Source organism: Babylonia areolata, chromosome 11 (assembly GCF_041734735.1).
Source record: "Babylonia areolata isolate BAREFJ2019XMU chromosome 11, ASM4173473v1, whole genome shotgun sequence".
Classification (NCBI taxonomy): domain Eukaryota; kingdom Metazoa; phylum Mollusca; class Gastropoda; order Neogastropoda; family Buccinidae; genus Babylonia; species Babylonia areolata.
This window is the reverse complement of record NC_134886.1, coordinates 32,055,909-32,080,482: the sequence shown is the minus strand read 5'-3', so window position 1 is coordinate 32,080,482 and position 24,574 is coordinate 32,055,909. Positions and strand designations below refer to the sequence as shown.

At 38.2% G+C, this 24,574-nt stretch overlaps 1 protein-coding gene across 3 annotated transcripts in view; it reads left to right on the top strand.

The window, feature by feature from the left end:
- Positions 1-24,574, top strand: part of LOC143287662 (enolase-like) — a 51,967-nt gene that overhangs the window by 7,786 nt on the left and 19,607 nt on the right. For 2 of the 3 annotated variants that reach the window (XM_076595823.1, XM_076595824.1), the window contains exons 2-7: positions 5,519-5,684; positions 6,408-6,503; positions 11,572-11,630; positions 13,051-13,120; positions 16,536-16,603; positions 22,099-22,240. In XM_076595823.1, the coding sequence (XP_076451938.1) occupies positions 5,600-5,684; positions 6,408-6,503; positions 11,572-11,630; positions 13,051-13,120; positions 16,536-16,603; positions 22,099-22,240 (520 nt within the window). In that variant the 5' untranslated portion in view covers positions 5,519-5,599. Of the gene's footprint in view, positions 1-5,518; positions 5,685-6,407; positions 6,504-7,788; positions 7,874-11,571; positions 11,631-13,050; positions 13,121-16,535; positions 16,604-22,098; positions 22,241-24,574 lie in introns of those variants that run through there. The other variant, XM_076595825.1, reaches the window with a different exon arrangement.

Sequence of the window (24,574 nt, the reverse complement as noted above, 5' to 3'; positions counted from 1 at the left end):
TCAGAACAGTACCATTGAGTCCGAACACAGCACACAACCTTTTGACCATAATGTCATGGTCTATCATGTCAAATGCTGTAGAAAGGTCCAGCAGTGACAGGATGGATACCTTGCCTGCATCAGATGCGAGCAACAGGTCATTGACCACACATAATAAGGCCGTTTCCTTGCTGTGTCTCTTTCTGTACGCTGACTGAAATGGCTTAAGGAAACTGTGGATCTCAAGGTGTTTCATAAGTTGGCCAAGCACAATACGTTCTAAAACTTCAGACAGAAATGGGAGGTTTGATACTGGTTTATAGTTTTTCAGGTTTTCGGGTTCAAGACTAACTTTCTTCAAAAGGGGACACACCAAGGCATGCTTAAAGGACTGTGGGACAACACCTGAGGTCAAGGACATATTCATGATATTGGTTATTATAGGTAGCAATTCTTCTAAACATTGGTAAAATATATGATGTGGGATAGGATTGAGACTGCATGTTTTCTTTGGCATCTTGAGGATGACATCTTTGACCTGTTCCTCGGTAACTGTCTGGAATGTTGTGAACTGTGTTCCATTAAAAGTATCAGATTTGCCAAAATCAGTAGGAAAATCGAAGCTACTTCTAATCATCTCTATTTTAGTAGTGAAATAATCAATAAATTTATCAGCTAGATTTTCAGAAGGTATATTGCTATGCAGAACAGTTCAGACATCCTTCCCCATCATCTGATTGGCCAAGCGAAACAGAACTCTGGAGGAATTGGCATCAGTAATTCTGTTGCACACGTATTTCTTTTTCGCATCGCGGATCATTTGGTTTACAACATTGCGTAAGTGAACATAGATCTGCTTGAAAATTTCCAGACCACACTTTCACCATTTTTGCTCAACGGAGCGATGCCGCTGTTTTGCCATCTTGATTTCAAGAGACATCCAGGGTGCACATAAACAATCATTGTGAGAGGGGCATGCTTATCAAGCAGTTCCTGGAGGGAAGTGTTGTAAAATGTGATCAGGTCACTGGTGTACAGACTGGTGGCAAATATTTCTGAAACATCAGCTTTTAAAAGATTAACATTTAAAGATCTGTAATTGCGTGAGTAAACATTTTTCTTTATCTTTACAGGCTTTATGAGCTTAAGATCAAATGATATCACAGAGTGGTCAGAGATGAGTTTGTCAACAAGAAGAAGATCTGTCACACTGCTCTCACTGTTTGCTATGACCCAGTCTAACGTATGACTGTGATGGTGGGTGGCAACCTTAACAAGCTGTTGTAAACAATGGTTTTCAAGTATTTTTTAAGAGAAGCAACATTTGCATCAGAAGTTGAATCAAAATGAAAATTAAAATCACCAACAATAAAAATGTTATCACATGAGATAAAACAATCCAGCAAATCACAAAATTCATCGATAAACATTTTGTTCGAACGTTTGTTCTTTTTGTTTGGTGGTGGTCTATAGACTGTGAGAAATGTGACATGCTGGTTCTCGTTGCACAGCCACGTTTCACACACTTCAAAGGACTTAAAATCAAGGACTCAAAATCAATGGCCAAAACTGTAGTGTTTAAGAAAAAAAGCATGCTTTACATTTACAAGCTTCTCCAAGTTCCATAAGAAACTGATTGCAGTTGATGGCCATACCGCTACGTCCCCAGGTCCTGGTAGACATCAAACCCACCATACCCAATCCGCTCATGCAGAAGAGAGTACCGCAAATACTCCTTCTTCCCAAGGACCATCCTGAATTGAATGTGCTCCCAGACAGTGCAGCAGGTGCACCCATAGTAGACATTCCAGCTCCAAAACTGAACAGAAAGTTTGGTGGTGGTGGGTTTTTTAGGGGGTGGTTTCGGAGTGTTCCCCTGGTAAGTTTAAGTAATTTTCAACAAGATGAAGGTGTTCACTGAAAAAAGAAGAAGAAGAAGATATCATACTAATATATATATATATATATATATATATATATATATATATATATATATTGATTATAAAAAAAAAGATTTTAGGGAGATCTGGACAGTACAAGGTCTTTAGAGAAGAAGCCCCCCTCAGTCAAGTGACTTTTTAATTTACATTTTCATATGTTTTTTTTGTTTTTTTTAATACCACGTGTGTGTCCTGTGTGTGTGTGGTGTGTGTGTGTGGTGTTCTTTATGTTTCTTTTTCCTATATATTTTATTAACAGCCTGCTCGTGCCTCTGTGTGTGTGTGTGTGTGTGTGTGTGTGTGTGTGTGTGTGTGTGTGAGGGCATGTGTGCTTGAAAAGAACTGAAAACAAGCAGACAATAATATGCAATTGAAGCCGACAAAAATGAGCATAGTAGGAAAAGAGCAAAGTCAGAAGTAGGCAATTCTGCAATACCCCGACATTTTTAACTACTACAAAATATAATTAGGATGCTCTGATTTTGGTAAACTTTAATCCATAATTATGACAAAGGGACTTGTATAGAAGTCAAAACCGGCACAAATAGTTTCCAGCAATGGAAACTGACAAAAATGGCAATTGCAGAGAAAAAGACAGTGGTTACGGATGTAGGCTTTTTTGCTATACTCCTGCATTTTTTAACTGCTAAAACATACACTCAGCATGCCCCAATGTTGGTAAACTTTTTATCATGTGACAAAAGGACTACTACTGAACTGAAAACTGGCAAAATACATTTTAAAGCAATTCAAGCTGGAATAAACGGCAGTGGTCAGGATAAAGTAATGGTTACAGAAATATGAAGTTTTATTATACCTGTACATTTTTAACTGCTAAGAGATGTACTCAGATTGCTCCAATTTGGTAAACACTCAAACACATATGGATGCATACACACTCTGACAAATACACGCACACACACACACACACACACACACACACACACACACATGCACACACACACACACACACACACACACACCAGGTTACTGTACATGTTGTTCATTTCACTCAATTTTGCACGCTTTCACAGACCTTTCACCACAATCCCAAACTCAAGAAGATAAAAGGAGTGGATTCTTCTTGCCCAGCAAGATTACGTTTCCACTATGCTGAGCAAGACGGAACAACATTACATTTTGTAACTTAACATAAACTGATAAAGGTATAAATTCTAAAAGTCAGACCATTCTTGATTTTTGTTTGGGTTATTTTTGTTTTTTGTTTGTTTGGGGTTTTTTGTTGTTTTTTTGTTGTTGTTTTTTAAAAGTTTTTGAACATATTTTGTCTTGTTTTTTGGTAACTTTAAGATATTAATTCTGTGTCACACCATGTCAAACATCACACAATGTCATGTTATTTGGGGAAAAAGAGAAGAGAAAGCAGATGCTCTCAACACACAGAGAATGATTAGTAAACAATACAGGAGATGGCAACCAGGGATAGCAAATCTGGTGACTCTTAATTGGAGGAAATGATCATCAAAAGAAGAAAGAAAAAAGGGGGGGAGGGGGTGGGGGGGTGGTACTGCACTGCCGTATAGCAGTGTACCCTCCCTGGGGAGAGCAGCCTTAACTTCACACAGAGATCTGCTGCAATTATGCAGTGGAATGGACCTTTGTTATAGTTTGGTATAATCAAGAAATGGTTCTTTCTCCCTGCCCTCCCCCGCCCACCCCCGTCCCCCGCCCCTCTCTCTCTCTCTCTCTCTCTTGCTCTCTCTCTCTCTCTCTCTCTCTCTCTCTCTCTCTCTCTCTGTATTCACATTGATTTGTTGTTGTTTTTCACTTTTGTTAATGTAGTATGGCATTCTGTTGCGGTGGAACTGCAGCAAAAAAGGTGATGTTTGTTGAGTTTTAAAAAAATGTGTATTCATTTGTAATTTTTTTACATTGTTTTTATGAAGTTTATTGATTTTCAGCTTTTAATTTAAAAAAAAAAAGTATATTGTGTATTTAGATTCATTTTGGTGTCATGGTTTACGTTTTTGATTGATTTGCATGAAAAGTACACACATAAATCAGTTTTTTGTCATGGTGTTTATTGACAGAGGAATTTACATACTTATTGGCTGAATATTTCTTTATTCATTTATCTGTTTGTTTGTTTTTTGATTGTTTATTGTTGCTGTTGTTGTTTTAATTACACATTTATAGATTTTGGAGGGTTATAGACTTATTTTGTATATTCTTCCACCCCCCTTCCCCCTTGAAATAGTGTTTCTTAATTTTGTTGGATCATTTCTTGTTCCTATCATTGCAAACCATACTTGTTGACAGTGGAACTTGGAAGGAGGGTCAGGACAAGGAGTTATCATCTCTGTGAATTTGTTTACCTCATGCCACATAATACACACACACACACACACACACACACACACACACACAATTGTGCATGCATGCATGTGTACGTGAGCAAACTGTAAGCTGTAAAGAAAGGTTTTACATGCAGTTCCAGACTTCAGGAACGTCTCCCACCTTTCTCTGTATGATCATGAGAGGTGTTCAAGCTCAAGGTCACAGTAGTGTATATTTTACCAGCACATTTTCTGGAAAACGTTGAGATGACCTAATCATATTATTTTCTTTTCTGTTGCTGTATCTGATTACTGTTTGGGGAATACATGACAGTGAGGCTCATTTTGTTTAAGCTGGCAAGAGAGAGCATACAAGTCAACACATGCTTTCAAAAAGCAGGGAATGATTGGAGAACATCATGAATGAGAAATGTTGTTTGTTTTTGTTTTTTAATTCTAACTCTAAGGAAAGGAAGTCTTAAGAGCTTAAATGAAAGCAAAGGAAATTGAATAAAAACTGATTAGGAATTATTTGTTGCTACATTTATTATCATCAGTCGATGAAGAAGAAGTAGGCAGCTGTAATTTTGTGTTGCAATATTTATTATCAGCTGTGGTAGTAAGTAAATGTATATAAATGATTTGTGTCTTCATTAAAAAGGGTCCAAATTCCTGTGAATTTTACAGGACGCTTGCTACCCCCATCTCTTCATCCTCATCTCTTTCCCCACTCTATTCCCATCCTCTCACATGCTTTATTTTAGTCCATGCTGGGCCTCATGGCCAGACTTATAAATAGATAACTTGGTGATTGAATTGGCCTGTTCTCCATCCCATGCCCTCTCCCTTGACCATGCCCCCAGCTACACTCAGATTAGTTCAATAGTTTGCTTCATCTGTCACTTCTGTATCAATCTCAGAACAATCAATGTCTGTGGTATAACCTGGGTCATCTCAAACAGCCAATGATTTGCTTAAACATGACCTAGGCCGTGAGAGGTGTTGTCTGATTGTTCACTGTCACTCAGCTTGGGTCGGCAGCTAGCCAATGCCATAAGCCACAGATCACCCCAGGGTGTGTGTGTGTGGAGGGGTTGGGGGGGTGGGGTGGGGCTTGTTCATATGGAATATTGAGTATTTTTTAGTCTTTATTATATGGGAAATAAAAAGCATTGCATTGTCCACAGAACTGGATGTCCATCTGATTTACAGATAAGTAGAAATGTATTGCCTTGAAACATGCAATTGTGCTATTGATATTTGAGGTTTGATTTAAGGTTTCTTTCTCTGTTACACGTCCAGCCACAGTCGCAGCCAAAGAGTACCCCAGACCCACCAGCAGCAGGAGCAGCAGCAGCAGAAGCCCCAAAACCAGCAGAAGAAATGGCTGTCAAATCTATCCATGCTCGGCAGATTTTTGACAGTCGTGGTAACCCCACGGTTGAAGTGGACCTTACAACAAACAAAGGTAACATGTATGGTTGTTAAACTGAATAAGGACTTCTGCAGTTTACTGAGTGCAGCAAATGGTCCAGATCATTTATTCTGTTTCTTAGCCTGAACTATTTGAGAACCAAATTTTGTTTCTTTATTTTTTTTATCCACCCAGATGTGAGGTATACTTCTAGTTCTACCCGATTTTTGTGCTGTTTTGAATTGCAAGGGCCATGTAAAAGGTTTGAAATGATTATTTCTTCCTTGATATTGAAGACTGGAGAAACATTCACATCCCAGCTGATAACGTTTGGTTTGTTTGGCACAGACAACTAGTTTTCTGATGGTGAGTAAATGGATTAAAAACTTTTTCTTTCTTTTTTTTCTGTTTTTCATAGACCTGCTGACCAAAACTACCTGCAAATCAGTCACAACTTCAAATATTCAAGTTGTCTGTCGGTCTGGACTTCGAATGAAGTATTAACTTTGTGATTCCTCCTAGTCTGAGTGTTTGATTGTGTTCGTATCATTCCAAACTTTTTGTCTTCTTAACTACCGGTTGTCACACAGCACTCTGTAATTTTTTTCTGCTTTATTGTGGGAAGGGGTGGGTGGTCGTTTTTCAATCTTCTTTTTCTGCCCTTTTTTTTTAATGAGTTGGAATCACATAAGCCATGAGGGCTTTGTCTCTCTTATTTTCAAATTTGGAGGTAGGGGGCTGGCTTGATAGCAATCTGGGTTTCTTTCTATTGAGCAGGTCTGTTTAGAGCTGCTGTCCCCAGCGGTGCTTCGACTGGGATCCACGAAGCACTGGAAATGAGGGATAACATCAAGGCAGACTACATGGGCAAAGGTAAAGTTCAGTCAGTTCTCATGTATTTTGTTGCATGACAGTCTGTTCATGAACAACTTGTTTTGTTTGGTTTGTTATGCATTATTGTTAAATCATGCCATTGTTTAAATTGGAGAATGAATTGTTTGTTTCTGACAGACCTGTTAATTTTGCATTTTATTATTGGTTATTTTTCACAAAAAATCATTTTGTGTTTTTAAATCTTCACAAACATATCAAGTCCAGGAACTGATCTCTCACTAGTCATGATTTGTGGTGAAGTGTTTAGCATCACGGACATAGGACTGGGAGGATGAATGTTTGAGCCTCATCATAGGTGGGGATTTTTCATTCTGTGCCTGGCTTCGACACAAAGTAGAGTGCGCTGTGGGCTCACTGGAAGACTGGGACCACACACATTTGAGGATTATCTGGAACATGTTTCATGTGTTTTGGGGAATATTTTCCAGATTTCCTGATCAAAACTGCAGGTGTCTGGACCTCTTGGGCCTGGTTGATGTTGGGGTATAATAATTTAAAGGAAGCATACAGTGCAGCCTTGGCATGTAATTATAAACCTAAATTGGTCTTTATTGCATTATCATCATGATCATCATCATCACCACCACCATTAGTCATCAGTTAAAGAAGGAAAAATTCCTGCATTTTGTGGCTTATAATGCCCTGCTCTCATGGTCACCTCAGTGTCAGTTTCCCCTCCATTTCTATGGTGGTGGTGAGTTCTTGTCAGTCTTTGGTGTTGACACGTTGATTACAGATTGTCACTGGTTGGATGTGGTGGAAGGCTGGGTGAGTTGGTGGTAATGCCATTCTAATGGCATGTATGTTGAGGCTCTTAAAAAATCAATTTCTGTGACCCCCATCCCTGAAAGTAAGGAAGAATGCAATAGAAATATTAAAACTGTCTCTCTCCCGACTTCTTGATGATGGCATGTATTTATTCAGTGAAGGTTATAACTCGTGGATTCTTTCATATTTCAGTTCCTGTCCAAAAACACTGAGGCAATATATAATTGTTTCATCTTGGTGGTGTGTTCTGTGAGGTATGCACACACACACACACACACACACACACACACACACACACACACACACACACACACAGAGCTCCCATGGCTTATACGCAAACACACTCACATACCGCTACAGATTTGCTGCAAGATAAAAAAAAAAAAAAAAAAAGTCTGCTGTAATTGGGAAGGCCCAGAGAGACCCTGTTCCATTTTGAAGAAGCTTGCACATTGTTGGTTTTGTTTGATTGGCAATGAATCATGCTCTACCTTTCAGGTTAGACTTCGGCTGCTCCCTCTCTCTATCATTCTTTCTGTGAGGTGATCCATGGTGTCATGGCCTTGTACCTGGTTTTTGAGGTACTTTTTTTCTTCTTATTATTATTACATGATTTCAGTTTTTCCTAGATGTAGACCGCTTGTTGCTTTGTGTGTGTATGTGTGTGTGTGTGTGTGTGTGTGTGTGATGTAGGAGCTGGGAAATTTAGAAGTGTGTGTGTGTGTGTGTGTGCATGCATGTGCGTGTGTGTGTGTGCGTGCATGTGTGTGTGTGCGTGCATGTGTGTGTGTGTGGGTGTGTGTTTGTGAGTGAGTGACTATATGAATATGCACAGGCAAAATCCCGCGAAGTGATGATTAATGTTTTGTGTATGTACATGTTTGTTTGCATGTTTGTATGTGTGCATTTGTAACGTCTTCACCTGTTTGAGTATTTTGTTTTATTTCATTATTATGTTCTTTATTTGCATTTGAAAATTATCATTGTTATAATTAATATAGTGTTATAAAAAAAATTTTTTTTTTTACTATTATTCTTTTTCTAACCTTGGATAGTTTCTCAAGACCGGATTAGTGTGTCCGGTTATACTAAGATCAGGCATCTGCTGTTATTTTTACTTTCATATATTTTTTTTAAATAGCGGATATGATGAATGTTTTACTCTTCGGTGAGACTAATTTTAAGTATTGTGATTTTAAATGTCAGTGAAAGTATTCAACATTGTTATGTATGTGACCATTTTCAAATATTGGGACTGGTTTTAGGTATGTGATATTGTTTAAAGTTCTGTGATGTTTCAATTGGTGTTGGGTGTTGGTTGTGTATAGTGGTGTGCGTTATGAGAGTGTGTGTTGTGTATGGGAAACACTGTGTGTGTGTCTGTGTATGTGTTTGAACTTGCTTTGGTGTTTGGCTGGACGTCTGTGTAGGTTATGGATATAGGTTTTCATTTTGTGTTTAAATGTACGTTTTACTGATCATGTTTTACACTGTGCAGTGCAATTGAGCATGTTTTGCTTGAGGGGTGCTATGTGGATTGGATTATTATTGTTATTATCTTTGATGCAATGCCTTGTGTTAATTTGTCATGTTTGTTTCTTCGTTTGATCAACCTGCATTTTTTTAATGGATTATATATGTTTAAAAAAAAAAAGGAACTATTGTAATTGTAAAGTGCAAAGAGCAAAATTATTTGATTAGGTGCTATATAGATAAACTTATTATTTTATGGTTTATATTGATCTGTCACATGATTTGACACCTCGTTGAAACTGAAACTGTTTGTCAGCACCAAGTTGTTGGTTTGTTTCTTTGGTGTAAAAAAAAAAGTTCTTTCCAGACATTACAATTATAATGACAATGAAGTACCAGGAAGGGCAGAGGAAGCGATGAATCATTCCACAGTCATTTGCACGTTTATCTTTTGGAATGTAATTGGGAGTCAGACTTGAGTCATGATGCCTTTCCTGCTTGTTTTTATGACTCTAGTTTGTCATTGTTAAGCATAACTTGAAACTGCAATCAACGGTAATGCACACTTGCTCTCAGTTCATCACAGTGTGTTTGAAAATGTTTTGTAAAGCATTAAAGGAAGGGGAACAAGAGAGGCAAGGCCTTCAAGACTCACTTGTGATACACTTAAAAAAAAAGAAATCTAATCGTTAAAATGTGTTCTGTATTTGTTATTATAAAGCTTCGGGTTAAAAAAAAAGAAGTCCTAACCAGATTCGAACCACGCGTGTTCGGGTGAGAAGAAACTATCTTACCCATTACACTATCGTGGCTCCTTAACTGATGTTCTAAAATATAACATTTGAACATACTTTTTTAAAGGGCGATAAATCAATTGCGGTATTCGCAGTGAGAACTTTGTTTAAATCATATTATTCTGGTGTATCTTGGGCATTCAAAAAATCTTTAAGGGCAATAAAAAAATTCTTTTTAAGTCTGCGGTAAAGGAGACGTGGTTATCGCTGCAATCACACTGCAACATTTAGCCATTTTCTCTAGATCTAGATAGATGTACAAGTTTGGTTACACCCACCGGGAATGTAGTACGACACGGTTGATTCAATTTCTCTTTTATTTTCATTCCAGTTTTATAGTTTTAAAGTTGATATGAAAATTTAGAATTTTGTTAAACTGATAACATGTAGAGCCAAGTACAAGTACTTCTAAACGTCGTAAGAAGTGAAAAGGACTTCATTTTGAGAAAAGTCAAGACTGGAAATTTTTTCGTTTCATCAATTCAAGGGTATTAACTCGCATGGTTTACAATTTTGAACTGTGAATTCCGACTGATTCTGTGGATAATTTTATGGCAGTTTGGGGCATAATCCAGTAACTGATGAGGCGTTCACAAATCTTTCTCTGAATAAATATTTAACGGTCTCCTTCTCCAACTTTCCATCACATGTTATCATGTATTATCCATTGAATATAGGATTGAACAGGCAGGTCAACAACTTGAAACAAAATGGCGTTGTTTGCGTTTGCGAAGAATATGAGCACATGCTTTGAATGTGTATAAATAAGTGTACGCAATTGATTTTTGCCCATGACCTTGAGGGCTCAGCCAATAGATCTATAAAGTCCACTCGTTGTATTGATTTTAGTATTATCCGAAAAAGACCACTTGGGCGAATGAACATAGTGAAAGCCCTGTACACTGAGAGTAAAACACACAAGCTATTTATGTATTGAGTATAATTTCAGAATGTAATGTTTAAGATGAGAAAGATCAGTTTAAAGCAAATCAGGTCCCCTAGCATTAATTACAGATTAATTTCCCTTTTTTTACTATCTGCACCAAAACATTTGCAAAATAAATAAAACTTCCATGCAAAAAAACAACAACAAAAAAACAAAAACAAACTTCCATGCTTAGCAAAAGAAGTTCCTGTTTGAACAAAAAATGATAATAATGACTGCTCTTCTTGTGTCAGAATATCAGATCAAAGTGCCAAGTTTGGAGAATAAAAAAAATATAAATATAACAGTAAATGCAGTTTGCATATAATTTGGCTTCTTTTTTAAATTTTTTTTGTGCCCATCCCAGAGGTGCAATATTGTTTTAAACAAGATGACTGGAAAGAACTGAATTTTTCCTATTTTTATGCCAAATTTGGTGTCAATTGACAAAGTATTTGCAGAGAAAATATCAATGTTAAAGTTTACCATGGACACACAGACACACACACACACACACACACACACACACACACACACACACACACACACACACACACACACACACACACACACACACACACACACACACACACAGACAACCAACCACTGGGTTAAAACATAGACTCACTTTGTTTACACAAGTGAGTCAAAAAAGTACGAAAACAGAACAAAGAAAGATACTTGTTCACTTATACAAGTTATAGTAAGTATTATGCATGTTTGTATACATGCATATACATGTCATTTTTCGTGTGTTTGTGTGTCAGTGTGCTTGTTTTGCTTCACCTTGCTATATTCCGTAAGTACTAATAGTAATACTGAATGATATAAAACCATGCCCAAAATGATTTTTCGGGGCTGATAACCTTAAAACACTTTGTGTTTGATATAGTACCCCCGAAAGCGGAGTATGGCTGCCTACATGGCGGTGTAAAAACGGTCATGCACGTAAAAGCCCACTCATGTACATGCGAGTGAACGTGGGAGTTGCAGCCACGAACGCAGAAGAAGAAGAAGAAGAAGAAGTTTGATATAGTTAAAATTTGTCATAGTTTTTGCTTATCCGATAATTTGCATTTTTTTTCAGGTGTTTCCAAGGCTGTTAACAACGTCAATAAAATCATTGCTCCTGCAATGTTAAATGCGGTAAGTAAGAAGACTGTTGATGGTATATTTTGTAGATAGTAAAACTGGCCATCTTACAGATTTCATTTGTTATCCTCAGAACAGGAGAAATTCACATGTGGTGTGAAAAAACAGTTACAGATCAGATATTCTTAAGAAACACAAATATTAAAGCATGAAAGAATTGTATCCATGGAAAATGTTCCCCTTCTTCCTCCCGCATTCACCACCCCACCCCCTTTGCCAAACTTTGAAATTTCATGTTGTACTTTGACCATTGCACTCTTTGGTACGTGAAATAGTTTAAGTGTGTGTTTGTGTGTGTGTGTGTGTGTGTGAAACTGCATGCAAAGAGTGTGTGCCATTGTTTGCTGTGGGTAGGCCACATGACCTGATACTGTGATGAACACAGAAAAGACAACATAATCATTGCTGTACTTTTGTCCGTAAGTGTAATGCTGATGCACTAATTAGGGAGGGTGTGCAGACCCACTTTCTTCTGATTTTCGTGAATGTTCCCTGGTTATTTTTAGCAAGAACCATGTGCGCATGCACTTCTCCATTTCCTCTTTTTCCAGGTCACCAAAAGGCTAACATTTCCCTGTGGAAATCACCATTCAGACAAAAGGATTTTGAACATCTTTGGTGGCTGTTTTTGCAAGTTTACAAGATATATTTGGTTTTATAATTACACCCATCATTTGCTTTAGTCTTCAATGTTTACTTTGGGCATGTTTCTTGTCATATCTCTGCCATTACATATTTGAAATGATCCATTTATAAACTCTCCTGAAAAGTTGTTTGAAGAAAGTCATTGCAAACTCATAGAAGTCAGTTACGGTGGTGGGCTGCCCATGATGTTATATGACCTGCTTCTCGCTCTGCAAGCGATGAAAAGGTGCTTTCATTAATCCCCTTGTGGGTTTAGACATGCAGAAGATCAAATCATATTAAAGATCCTGTAGTCAAAGTCAGTATAAGTTAGGATACTGGAATAGGAACATACCCTGAAAATGAAAAATGGTTGCTAAAGTGACCAGGATACAAATGGCCATACTTGTAAAAGTGCACTTGTAAATTCCTTAACCAGATCTCAATTTTTGTTGAATGTGCCTCACTGGGGCATTAATTTATGTAAAGTAAGCCTAAAAGTTGCCCACAAACACTGTAGAGATCTCTTAGATTGGTTTTTAGAATGGTAGAAATAGCAGCTGTTCCAGTCATTTGATCTTTCTCAGCATTAGGCAGCTTCTTTTGCTGCATGACAATTTTATCCCCCGTGTCAGGATTTTGTTGAAAAGTTTTGTTTTTTCTTCTGTTTTTTGTTGTTGTTGTTTTTGTGGGTCTTTTTCAACATACAAAAAGATTTCTGTGACATCCAACTTTTCAGATAAAATCTGTGGTGTTTTGTTTATGTGTAATTGTGCTTGCTTTGTTCCAGAAACCGGATTTGAAGAACCAAGCAGCTGTAGACAAGCTCATGCTGGATCTGGATGGCACTAAGAATAAAGGTATTGTATATTGCTTGCTCCCTCTCTATCAATGCACAGTGAACATAATTTGTTTCTTTTTCTTTTTTTTCTTCTCTTGTTTGGTCAGTTGTTCATTGTGTCTGTCTCTAACATTTATTCTTTCTTCTGTTTGGCTCAGATATACGAACTAAAGTGAGTTCATGTAATAACCCTGTTTCGGTTGTCTTTATGAATGTGTAATAACCCTGAATTGATTGTCTTTGTGAGTGTGTGTATGTGTATATGTCTCCTTGGCAAACTTTAGCAAATTCATTTTTGCTGAAAATACTTTGTCTTTCATTACCAAATTTGGATTGAACTTAATTTTGTTCAGTATACTTGGACTACAGTTGTCAGAGTGATAACCAGAATACCTTGTTTTGAACCATATATTAGGGGTTTTCTGGTGATTTTAGATAATTTGGGGGTGCTGAATCGAAATCCATTGGAAGCCAAGTCATAAATGGTGGGCATTTTGAGTGACTGTATAAAATCCAAGATGGCCACCACCAGATTTGTAAATTACATGCAGCTGAATGCTCAGCTTGTTACAATAACTGCTATAGCTTAACTTCATGGCACAAGCCATTGCAGACAACATTTCACAATTGACCCACTGATTAATACAGTCGCAACGCCATAAAAAGAAAATTGGAATGACAGTCCATTCTAAACAGATGTTTCAAATATTTATCAGATGAAATCTGTGTATCATTCACTACCAGATTATGCCTATTGTGTTAACACACACTCAAGTCAGTTAGAAGCATATTTGATTTTAGTCTAATCTTTGGTCAGCCAAAATGGTTCAACATTGAGGGTTATGTCATTTTGTCTTTTTGTCACATACAGTGATACATTCTTGATTTCTGCATGTGGTGACTTGTTGGTAATTAAAACCATACTATCACAGTGTTCGGATGAAAATAGATCAAGCAACTGTAAGATGCAAAGCAGATTTTCATTGTCGACACAACAGTCACTTTACACACAACCAGTGTTGCTTGTCTGTTTGGCTCATTTCAAATCTCTGTTTGTTGCACACACTATTTAACTGATTATTTCTCTTCGATCAGAATTTTTGCAATTCCTTCTTTAATTCTATACAACAGTGTTTACCATCATTTAGCTGATTTAACGCAATTAGCCATTATATATACTTGAAAAGTGGCCAGTTTCAGGTGACTTAAATTAAGATTACAAATTCATCTTTAATAATCAACACTTCATCTTATAATCATTAGATAGGTGGTGTTCAGCTCTTTCTTTTGCAAGCAATCTGATTGAAGTCAGTAAAGGAATCATTCAGAAATCTATCATTGAACACCAAGCAACAAACACAAATTTTGCCATTTCTGGCCCTGTCAGTGGCGATTTACTTGCAACCATAAGGTGTCATCATTGTGGTTAATGTGGCCTGCATAAATAGCTTGAGGAGTGTTAGCGATGGTCAGTTTCATAGGTGCTGCACTCAGGCACACATTCAGTGTGTCAAATACAGAACTGGCTACCCAACGTTATACTAAAAACCCTCTGTGACTGGCCTCTGAATGTCCCTGACCTGTGTTAGGATCTTTCAGTCCTTTTCACCATTTTAATCCCTTTAATTCATTAATCCTTTAAATCTCCTTTTATCTACTACTACTACTACTACTAATCACCATTACATACAAATATAGAGGATGTATGACACATAATTATGATTGTTTCATGCTTGATATTTGTCAGAAAATTATTCAGCTACCCAAAATGAATCACATCGTCTGAATTTTATCCTGTATTAGCATGATTTTTCTGATTTTTACTTTCTGAGTTGGCTGCCATTGAAGAAAACAGCACTTTTCTTGCTGATGATCAGCATGCAAAATGAAGTCAAAGCTGGCAATCTGAAGCAAATACTATTGCTGAAATAGTAATAACATGCCTTCTTTTTTAGGAGGATTATAGTATAAGATAATCAAAGGTTGCATGCTTGACTTTGGGACATTTTGTTTTCAATATTTCAGTGATGATCTATGATGATTGGGGTGATGATGAAGCTTCTTATGGAGTCCATTCAGGTTTGGGCCGACTTCACAAGAACTGCCCTTTTGTAATAAATGATATCATGGTGTCAACCAGGCTGAGGGATACAGACACTTGCAGTGGTGGTCAGAAAATTCGAGCACAACCCATTCTTCCATTGATGACTGCATACGATAGTTATGAAGTATTTGGCTTTGAGTAATAAAGACATGGAAAAGACAGGAATAGGTTAAAAGCAGCAAAGAGAAAAGAGCACAGGTTCTTGTATTGACAAGAGGAATTTTCAGAAGTAAGAGTGGAAAGTTCTTGAGGGAGTGGAAGCACTGATGAGGTCAGAAAGATAGGTTGGTCCAGTGGAGTGTAAAACAGAAAAGCAGAGACACGCAACTTTTTATTTAATTTTTACCTCGACGGAGAGCCAGTGCAGAGCCTTGAGATTAGGAGAAATGTGATCAGTATGTTGGACTCCAAGCCAGATGGGCAACACTGTTTTGAAGTTTTTGAATTTGCTGAAGAAGATTATGAGTACAACCTTTGAGAAGAGAAATACAATAGTCAATTTGTGGAAACAAAAAGCGCAAAACCCACCTCTTCTCTGAGCAGTAAGTTTCATTATGGCATGTGCATCCAAACAGTATATACTCCTGTATATGTGGTATGCTTGACTATGTATGCATACATATATATATATGTGTGTGTGTGTGCACATATCCATGTATATGCAAATGCATGTCTGCATGTGTGCTTGTGTGTGTGCAGAGTTGTAACTCTGTGTGTGTGTTTGCATATGTGTGTGTTTTGTGTGTGTGTGCGGTTGTTGTGTGCGTTTGTCTGTGTTTGTGTGTGTGTATGTATGTGTTTGTGGAGAGGGAGGCGAGTGTGTACATATGGATGATTCAATATGTATTTATATGTATGTATGTATGCACTGTGCTAATGTGTGTCTGTAGTTTGCTGGTTACATTTTGGTGTGTTTGTGTAACTTTGATGTGTAACATATAAAACCATGTGTTTTGAAAAGCATCTTAGGCAGGTTTCTGGATAGTGTACTATATTAGTGTCCATTATTATTATTATGATGATGATGATTATTATTATTATTATTCAGATACACCGATAGGTGCATGCACACACACACAGATACACAATCACACACACACCCCCAAATATATGTTGATGCATGCACACTTAGCACACCACACCATGTGCATGCTCAAACGTGCGCAGGCATGCAAACTTGCATAGACACACACACACTCTCTCTCTCTCTCTCTCTCTCTCTCTCTCTCTCTCTGATTATTCTGATAGTGCATCAGTTTCAATACAAATGATATTTCCTAGAAGCTTATTGATTTAAAAAAATTTTTGTTTTTGTTTTTGTGGTGTGCAGAAAAGCTGGGTGCCAATGCCATCCTTGCTGTTTCAATGGCAGCGTGCAAGGCTGCTGCAGCTGAGAAGGTCAGTTCATGGTGTGATGTTATTTGTCACTGATACCAGGAAAGACTGGAAACAGCTTCTGGATGAAAATCCACTATCATTCTTGTAGTGGTGTCGTGTTTGCCTCATACTCTCATTGTATTTCAGACTCAGCTAGGAAGCGTGGTCTTCATATGTTTTTGTCCTCTCACTCATCCAGTTTCTTGAAAAACAAGATAGAATCAGAAATGGTTAAGGTTAAAACATTGATATATTCATTCTTTTTCCCTCTTAAAAAAAATAATAAAATAAAATAAAAATCAGTCTAAATCACATATGAGCCATCAGCTGATGAAGGCTTAGTCTCTCTGTTTGTTTCTGTATGCAAGTGTATTTTGTTTTGCTATCAAAGTGGATTTGTCAACATTTTGCCAGGGGTACTCTTCTTGTGTCTGTGGGTTCTTCTTCATGTGTGAATGCTGCACACATGACCTTGGCTCAAAAAGGCAGGTTTCACTGTCTTTGATCTGCTAACTTCCCACTTTCAAAAAAAAATACCCTGAAAATTGAATATGAAGCTAGGTTCCCAAATTTTTTCAAAATGTTTCCATTCCAGAAAACAAACTGTAAAGGATAATGGGTGTTTTCCAAAGGTGGCGCCCATCTCAATTCAACAACCCTGGTAAATTCTGGAGATGACAAGATACATAATAGTTGCAAGACACTTTACTTCAGTGTGACAGGTAATGTCCAGTACATAATGCAAATGTTAAATACAACCAAGACAATACAAAAGAGAATAGTTGGCTAATAAAGTATCAGTGCTTGCAGTAAACAAGGCTAATACTCTGGTACATAGAACTTTCCCAAAATACTTCTGCATGAAAATGATGGAAGAAAGCAAAATTAGAATGTGATATGGCGACTGTAACAGATGCGTCATCATTCTGTGTATTGTGAATGAGTTCAGAAACAGAAGGAGAAAGACAGAAATACATGCGGAGCTGGAAACTCACATCTCTTGGAAGTTTACGTCATTCAGAAGCTTACTTATCAAAAACTTTGTTATTCTGTGTTTTGCATAGGCCTACTGTACATATTAAATACAAGCTAAATCATGTTTTAGGTATTTATATTTGGCCTACAGAGAAATTACTTAGCTATACAGATCAGCACTAAGATAGCCCCCTTGTTGTCAAGGGCATACATAACATAAATTGCGGAGATTTATCAAAATATTATAAATCACATATTTTGATTTCTACATATAAATACACATGATTTATGTCTTGGTTTTCCTTTTTAGCAATACATAAGAAAATTTCATACACAAACATTCACTTTAACCAGTTCAGTGCCAGAGAAATTTGTTCAAAAATTTTATTTTAAAGTGCTTTCCCATTGCCAGGGAATTTTGAGGATGCAGGGGTAATTAATTTTTGAAAATTCTAGCCCAAAAACTATATGAGGTACAGAACAAAAGTGAATGTTTTTTTATGAAAGAAAATGAATGAAGATTCTAGAACTGGGCTTTTTTCCCCAATTATTGTGAATTTTGATAATCATTCAGGCATGTCAAAATGAAGACATTAATTTTTATGCATTAAAAAAAGTCTATTTCCACCTCCACATAGAAAGTACAGCTGTAAATAGCATGCTTATTGTCTAATATATACCTGGAAATAAAAATAAAATGGCTTACAAGTTCATGATAACAATCACAACACTAGTCGTCATGTAACTGAATAACTTTTCCTGCAACAAATTAAGTGGGTTCAGTCATGATAAAAAGTCAAACTTGTTCTCAGAGAGTGCGACTTCAAGCTTTTTTTTAAACACCTAAGAGCATCCCCTTTTAGCGGAGAGAGCGCTCTGATTATATCCCTTTCGGCCTTTTTGCAACTTTTCCAATGAGATGTCTGCTGTTCATCCGGTTTGATTCCTCTATAAATAATTTAGTCAAAAGTGACAAAAAAACATGAAAAAGTTTTTTTTTTAAATATGATTCCAGTCAAACGTCTGCCAACCCTAGATTTAAAAAAATCATGGATTGGCTGTTGCCATTCCTGGCAGTTTGTCACTGTGAATAGACAGCAAAATAACAGCTGAGCCATGCCCATGTACCACACTTGTCTGGCCTTCGACCTGTTGTCTTGCACAACTCCTCTATCTCTCCTCCCGTCTTCTCAAATTACGTGAAAGTACCACACTTTCACTGTCAGTCATGGTCACTTGCTCAGAAATGATATCTGATTGGATAGATGGACGGAATAAAGAGTAGGATGCCTTTGTCAGTTTCATCACTGTCGTTGACATCACCTTTGAGTTCAAACCAGTCACAAGACAAGACAGATGCATCTCACATTATTATACTCATACATAATCATCAGAACAGCTTGCAGAATTGTGTAAATCTGCTGACTGGAGCCACTGTCTTCATTTGACAAAGTATCCAACACCTTGGCATGTGAGGCAAACCCCTCTTTACACATGCTCTCCATGTGGTCCCGTTAGCAAATTATTATTGAGAAAAAAGGGGTCTGCCACCAGAAAAATGCTTACTAAAATAGTTTGCTTATAATCCAGACACATTAATCTAACCATTCAGACACTGTTTATGTTCATTGTACCAAACTCTGATGAAAGAAAAATTGAAATCATGCAGGACGCCAGTGGATGTCTTATAGGCACTATGACAACACTTTTTGCAGGATGTCAGCTATCTTATAGGCACTCAGCTGGTTAAATATCAGTCATTCAGTTGTAAATCAAGAAAATATGTGATGTTCTCTTGAATGACAACCCTTGTCTGAAGTTCTGTCGTGTACTTCTTTTCTGGTCACGCTGTTACTTGCTTCTTTCCTTTTCTCACGTACCATTCTTCTCAGGATTGGTTTCTTTCAGCAGCCCTTTCAATTGTGCAGTAGCAGATAACATATTGCCTTACTGGACTGAAAGAGTCAGTTAGAGGTTGATGAACATGAAGGTGTATATCTGTGTCACAACATGCCTCCGGAACCGGGGACAGGCAATGATAAGCCAAAACAAAACGGGCGCTCACGCCGCACTTGTGTCAAGAGAGAACTCGGCACACAAGTAGAATAAAAGAAAAACAGCTTTATTTGAAAAAAAAAGAAAGATAATAATAATAATAAATAATAATAAACACACCTATCTCTCTCACACTTGTACAGGGACAAACGCAATCTAAACGTCCCTCACCCTTTCCCTTCCACTAACAAATTGTAAAATATTATCTCCCGCCTACGAAATAATAAATGAGATGGGAACCAGACACACACTCAGTCTCACACGCTGTCAGACGGACAGTGAATCTCGAACTTAACTCAGTCTGTGCAACTGTCCATTTGGGGTCTTGGGATTGCTTGGGGAGTTCGTTGGGTCATAGGCTGTAGTGATGGTGTTGGAGGGTGGAGGGTCCAGGATTGTCCCAAGTTCCCTCCTTGGTTGATGCCTGCGTAGTCCAGCAGTTTGGCCTCCCTCAAGCAGTGTGCATCCCGGAAACAAGCCAAAAGCTGACCCAGCAAGGGTTAAAATAATATGGCCTCCACACACAAAATCTGTTCCCTGTTCAACCACCCGTCTTCATTCGACCAAAAGAAAACACACAAAATCCTTAGCCGCTGGGACCTGAAAAGAAAGATAACTGAAAAAACAAATCAACAACTGGGGTTTGGAGGAGTAACCTCCCTGCTCTGGAATTGCCACAACTGAAAAGAAAAGGGGGGGTGATAAGCATTCTCATGCATACACACAATAACTTCCACTGGCTGAAAAGGAAGCTGAACAATTCCCCGGCGTGGCATGGCCAAAAAGAAGCTGGCTCTAATAAATGCAAATGTCTTTAAATCAGAAGAAGCCAACGCTCGCACACAAACTGGATATACATATACACTATTCATCAAGGAACAATAACAATTAAGGTAGGATCCCCTTCTGTCACCCCCAGTAAATGTTACAGTCCTGTATGGAAGCAAAACCGTTCTCAGAGATAACGATAACCTAGTGATAGATACCCGCACGTACCACTACCATAAAACATAGCTGCGAGGAAAACATACTGTCAAAAGTTCTAACCACAAACAGCGATAATTAGAACACAAATTCAAGAAATTAATTAAATAAATCCGAAGGAAAGTATTTTTTATAAAATAAGATAAAAACTACACGATTTATGAATGGCGGTGGACTCACCTCAACAGCTTGTGGAAAACACTGAGACAGGGGCCGGGGACCATGTATTTGCCATAACTTGGCCCCTTGTCCAAGGGACGCTTGAACACTGGTCAGCAGTTGTGTGACCACAGTGGTGCAACATGAGATGTTGCTAGAATACGGGAACAAACCCTTTAACACAGGTTCTGAGGAAGAGAACCTCTCCTCTCTCAGTGCCAGGATGCGAGTGCTCTATTGCTGTTTGTGGGTGTGTGAAGAAAACTCCATCCAGCTTCACTCACACGTCAAGTATGCCTACCGTCCAATCAAAACCTTTGCTGCACACTCTTTGCACGTGCAATGCACAACAAAATTAAATGGAAAGAGAAATATTGTACGACAACTGGTTGACCCTTTCTCTCCGGTTTCACCGGGTAGCTGCTTGTCAGCTGCGACAATCTGCGCTACTAGAAAAATGTAGTACATGATTAGATATGTTTAAACAGAGCATCATAAAATTGCTGATATTCTTTAAATGGAAGTCAAAGTCATAATAGATCAATAATGAACTTTGATACAAAATCTACATATATCGTTACCATCAATTTCCACCAATTCTGAATGAAATGCACAGATTAAACTACATGTATATAAATCATACACTAGTGCACATTATATTACATCCATACATATTACTATTACATTATGATATATTGGGGAGGGGGAGTGAAAAAAAAAGGTCTATGCGATAATCTGTGGTCACTCACTTCCTAGCCAGGTTCTCTACCATTCTTACCAATAACCTCTGTAGTGATGGTCAGGCCTAATTCAGTGTAGACTTTAGCTAAAGTTTCCATAGGACTATAGTGATGTATATGATAGTGTTGCATGATTAGGGAGGCCATGCTATACTTTGCATAAGAAACCTTTTTGACATAAATAGATAAATTTACTGACCCATTCATCAAGGGTATTTTTTATCACATGGTTGGTTTCTGAATATTCGGGTTTGGGTTTGTATCCATTGTGGGCTATTGACTCATAGACATGGTTCATGTAAACATTGTTTTTTTGTGGTCAAATTGATTTGTAACACTTAAAAACAGTACAACCACATACCGTTGTCACAATGAACATGCAGACAGACAATATGGCCTGTTTTGTATTTTTCTCACATCATTATGATTAACAAAGAGAAACTGGTCACCTCCAGATTTTCTAATTTACATAATGGAACGGCAGCCATGATACACACAGGCCCATATTGGTTGTGTAGATATCCCATTAAGATAAGTGGCTTGACCCTGGCACACAGTGCTAGTCTATACTGTTAACCAGGAAGACATTGTGTCTGGTTTCAGGGTATCCCGTTATACAGGCACATAGGTGAAATTGCTGGCACCAAGAAATTAATCCTTCCAACACCAGCCTTCAATGTCATCAATGGTGGTGTGCATGCTGGCAACAAGCTGGCCATGCAGGAGTTCATGATTATGCCCACAGGTAAGTCACCTGTGTGCTAGAATCTGGTTGAACAGCAGGATATGTGGGTGAACATTAAAAAAAAAAAAATGATGGGAGCCACAGAAAGAAATTTGTCGTGGGTTTCTTTTTTTTTTCTTTTTTTTTTCCCTTCTTTTTTTCGTTTTTTTTTTCTTTTCTTTTTTCTTTTTTATACACAACTTGAACACTTTTATCTCAAGGTGTTGTGACACTAAACCTGATAGACTTAGGTTTGGTTTTCGCGGTATAATGTCACACGACTGATGGCTAACTTCGGATGTCTAAGGTCTTGTGCTATACTTGATAGGCTAACTGATATGCTAACTTGGGGTATTTAAGGTTTAATACTGTAAATGATAGTTGGGTATTTACGGTATTTCAGTTTCAGTTTCTCAAGGAGGCATCACTGTGTTCAGACAAATCATATACGCTACACCACATCTGCTAGGCAGATGCCTGACCAGTGGCACAACCCAAAGTGTTTACAGCATAGTCAGGCCTTGAGTGCATGCATGTATGTATTTTTATACCTATTACTAGAGGGGATTTCTTTGAAAGAAATTTACCAGGGGACAACACTTTTAATGCCATTGGTTCTTTTTCAGTGTGCCAAGTGCATATTGCACTTGTGACCTTGGTTTATTATTTCATCCGAATGACTAGACACTCAGTTTGATTTTCCAGTCAAACGTGGGAGAAAAAGCAAGAGCAGGAATCGAACCCCAACCCTCATGAATACTGTATTGGCAGATGAGCCTCTTAACCATTCTGCCATGACTGATAGGCTAACGCTAGGTGTTAAGTTGTGTGATGCCATGACTGATTGGCTAATGCTTGGTGTTAAGTGTGTGATGCCATGACTGATAGGCTAACGCTGGGTGTTAAGTGTGTGATGCCATGACTGATTGGCTAATGCTTGGTGTTAAGTGTGTGATGCCATGACTGATAGGCTAACGCTGGGTGTTAAGTGTGTGATGCCATGACTGATTAGCTAATGCTTGGTGTTAAGTGTGTGATGCCATGACTGATTGGCTAATGCTTGGTGTTAAGTGTGTGATGCCATGACTGATAGGCTAATGCTGGGTGTTTAGTGTGTGACGCCATGACTGATAGGCTAACGCTGGGTGTTAAGTGTGTGATACCATGACTGATAGGCTAATGCTGGGTGTTAAGTGTGTGATGCCATGACTGGTAGGCTAACGTTCGTCTTTAGTGTGTGATGCCATGACTGATACAGTGACAGGCTAACATTGGTGTTTAGTGTGTGATGTCATGACTGATAGGCTAACGTTGGTGTTTTGTGTGTAATGCCATGACTGATAAGCTAATGTTGGTGAATAGTGTGTGGTGTCATGACTGATAGGCTAACGTTCGTCTTTAGTGTGTGATGCCATGACTGGTAGGCTAATGTTGGTCTTTTGTGTGTGATACCATGACTGGTAAGCTAATGCTGGGTGTTAAGTGTGTGATGCCATGACTGATAGGCTAACGTTGGTGTTAAGTGTGTGATGCCATGACTGATAGGCTAAGGTTGGTCTTTAGTGTGTGATGCCATGACTGATAGGCTAATGCTGGGTGTAAAGTGTGTGATGCCATGACTGATAGGCTAATGCTGGGTGTTAAGTGTGTGATGCCATGACTGATAGGCTAATGCTGGGTGTTAAGTGTGTGATGCCATGACTGATAGACGAACGTTGGTGTTAAGTGTGTGATGCCATGACTGGTAGGCTAACGCTGGTCTTTAGTGTGTGATGCCATGACTGGTAGGCTAATGTTGGTCTTTAGGTGTGATGCCATGATTGATAGGCTAATGCTGGGTGTTAAGTGTGTGATGCCATGACTGGTAGGCTAACATTGGTGCTAAGTGTGTGATGCCATGACTGGTAAGCTAACGCTGGTCTTTAGTGTGTGATGCCATGACTGGTAGGCTAATGTTGGCCTTTAGTGTGTGATGACATGACTGATAGGCTAACATTGGTGTTTTGTGTGTGATGCCATGACTGATAAGCTAATGTTGGTGAATAGTGTGTGGTGTCATGTCTGATAGGCTAATGTTGGTGTTTAGTGTGTGATGTCATGATGGATAGGCTAACTTTATGTGTTGAAGGTTTGATGCCATGACTGATTGGCTAATGTTGGGTGTTTAGAGTGTTATGCTATGACTGGTAGGTTAATGTTGGGTGTTAAGTGTGATGCCATGACTGATAGGCTAATGTTGAGTGTTTAGTGTGTGATGCCATGACTGACTGGCTAACATTGAGTGTTTTAGGTGTGATGCCATGACTGATAGATGCCATGACTGATAGGCTAACATTGAGTGTTTTAGGTGTGATG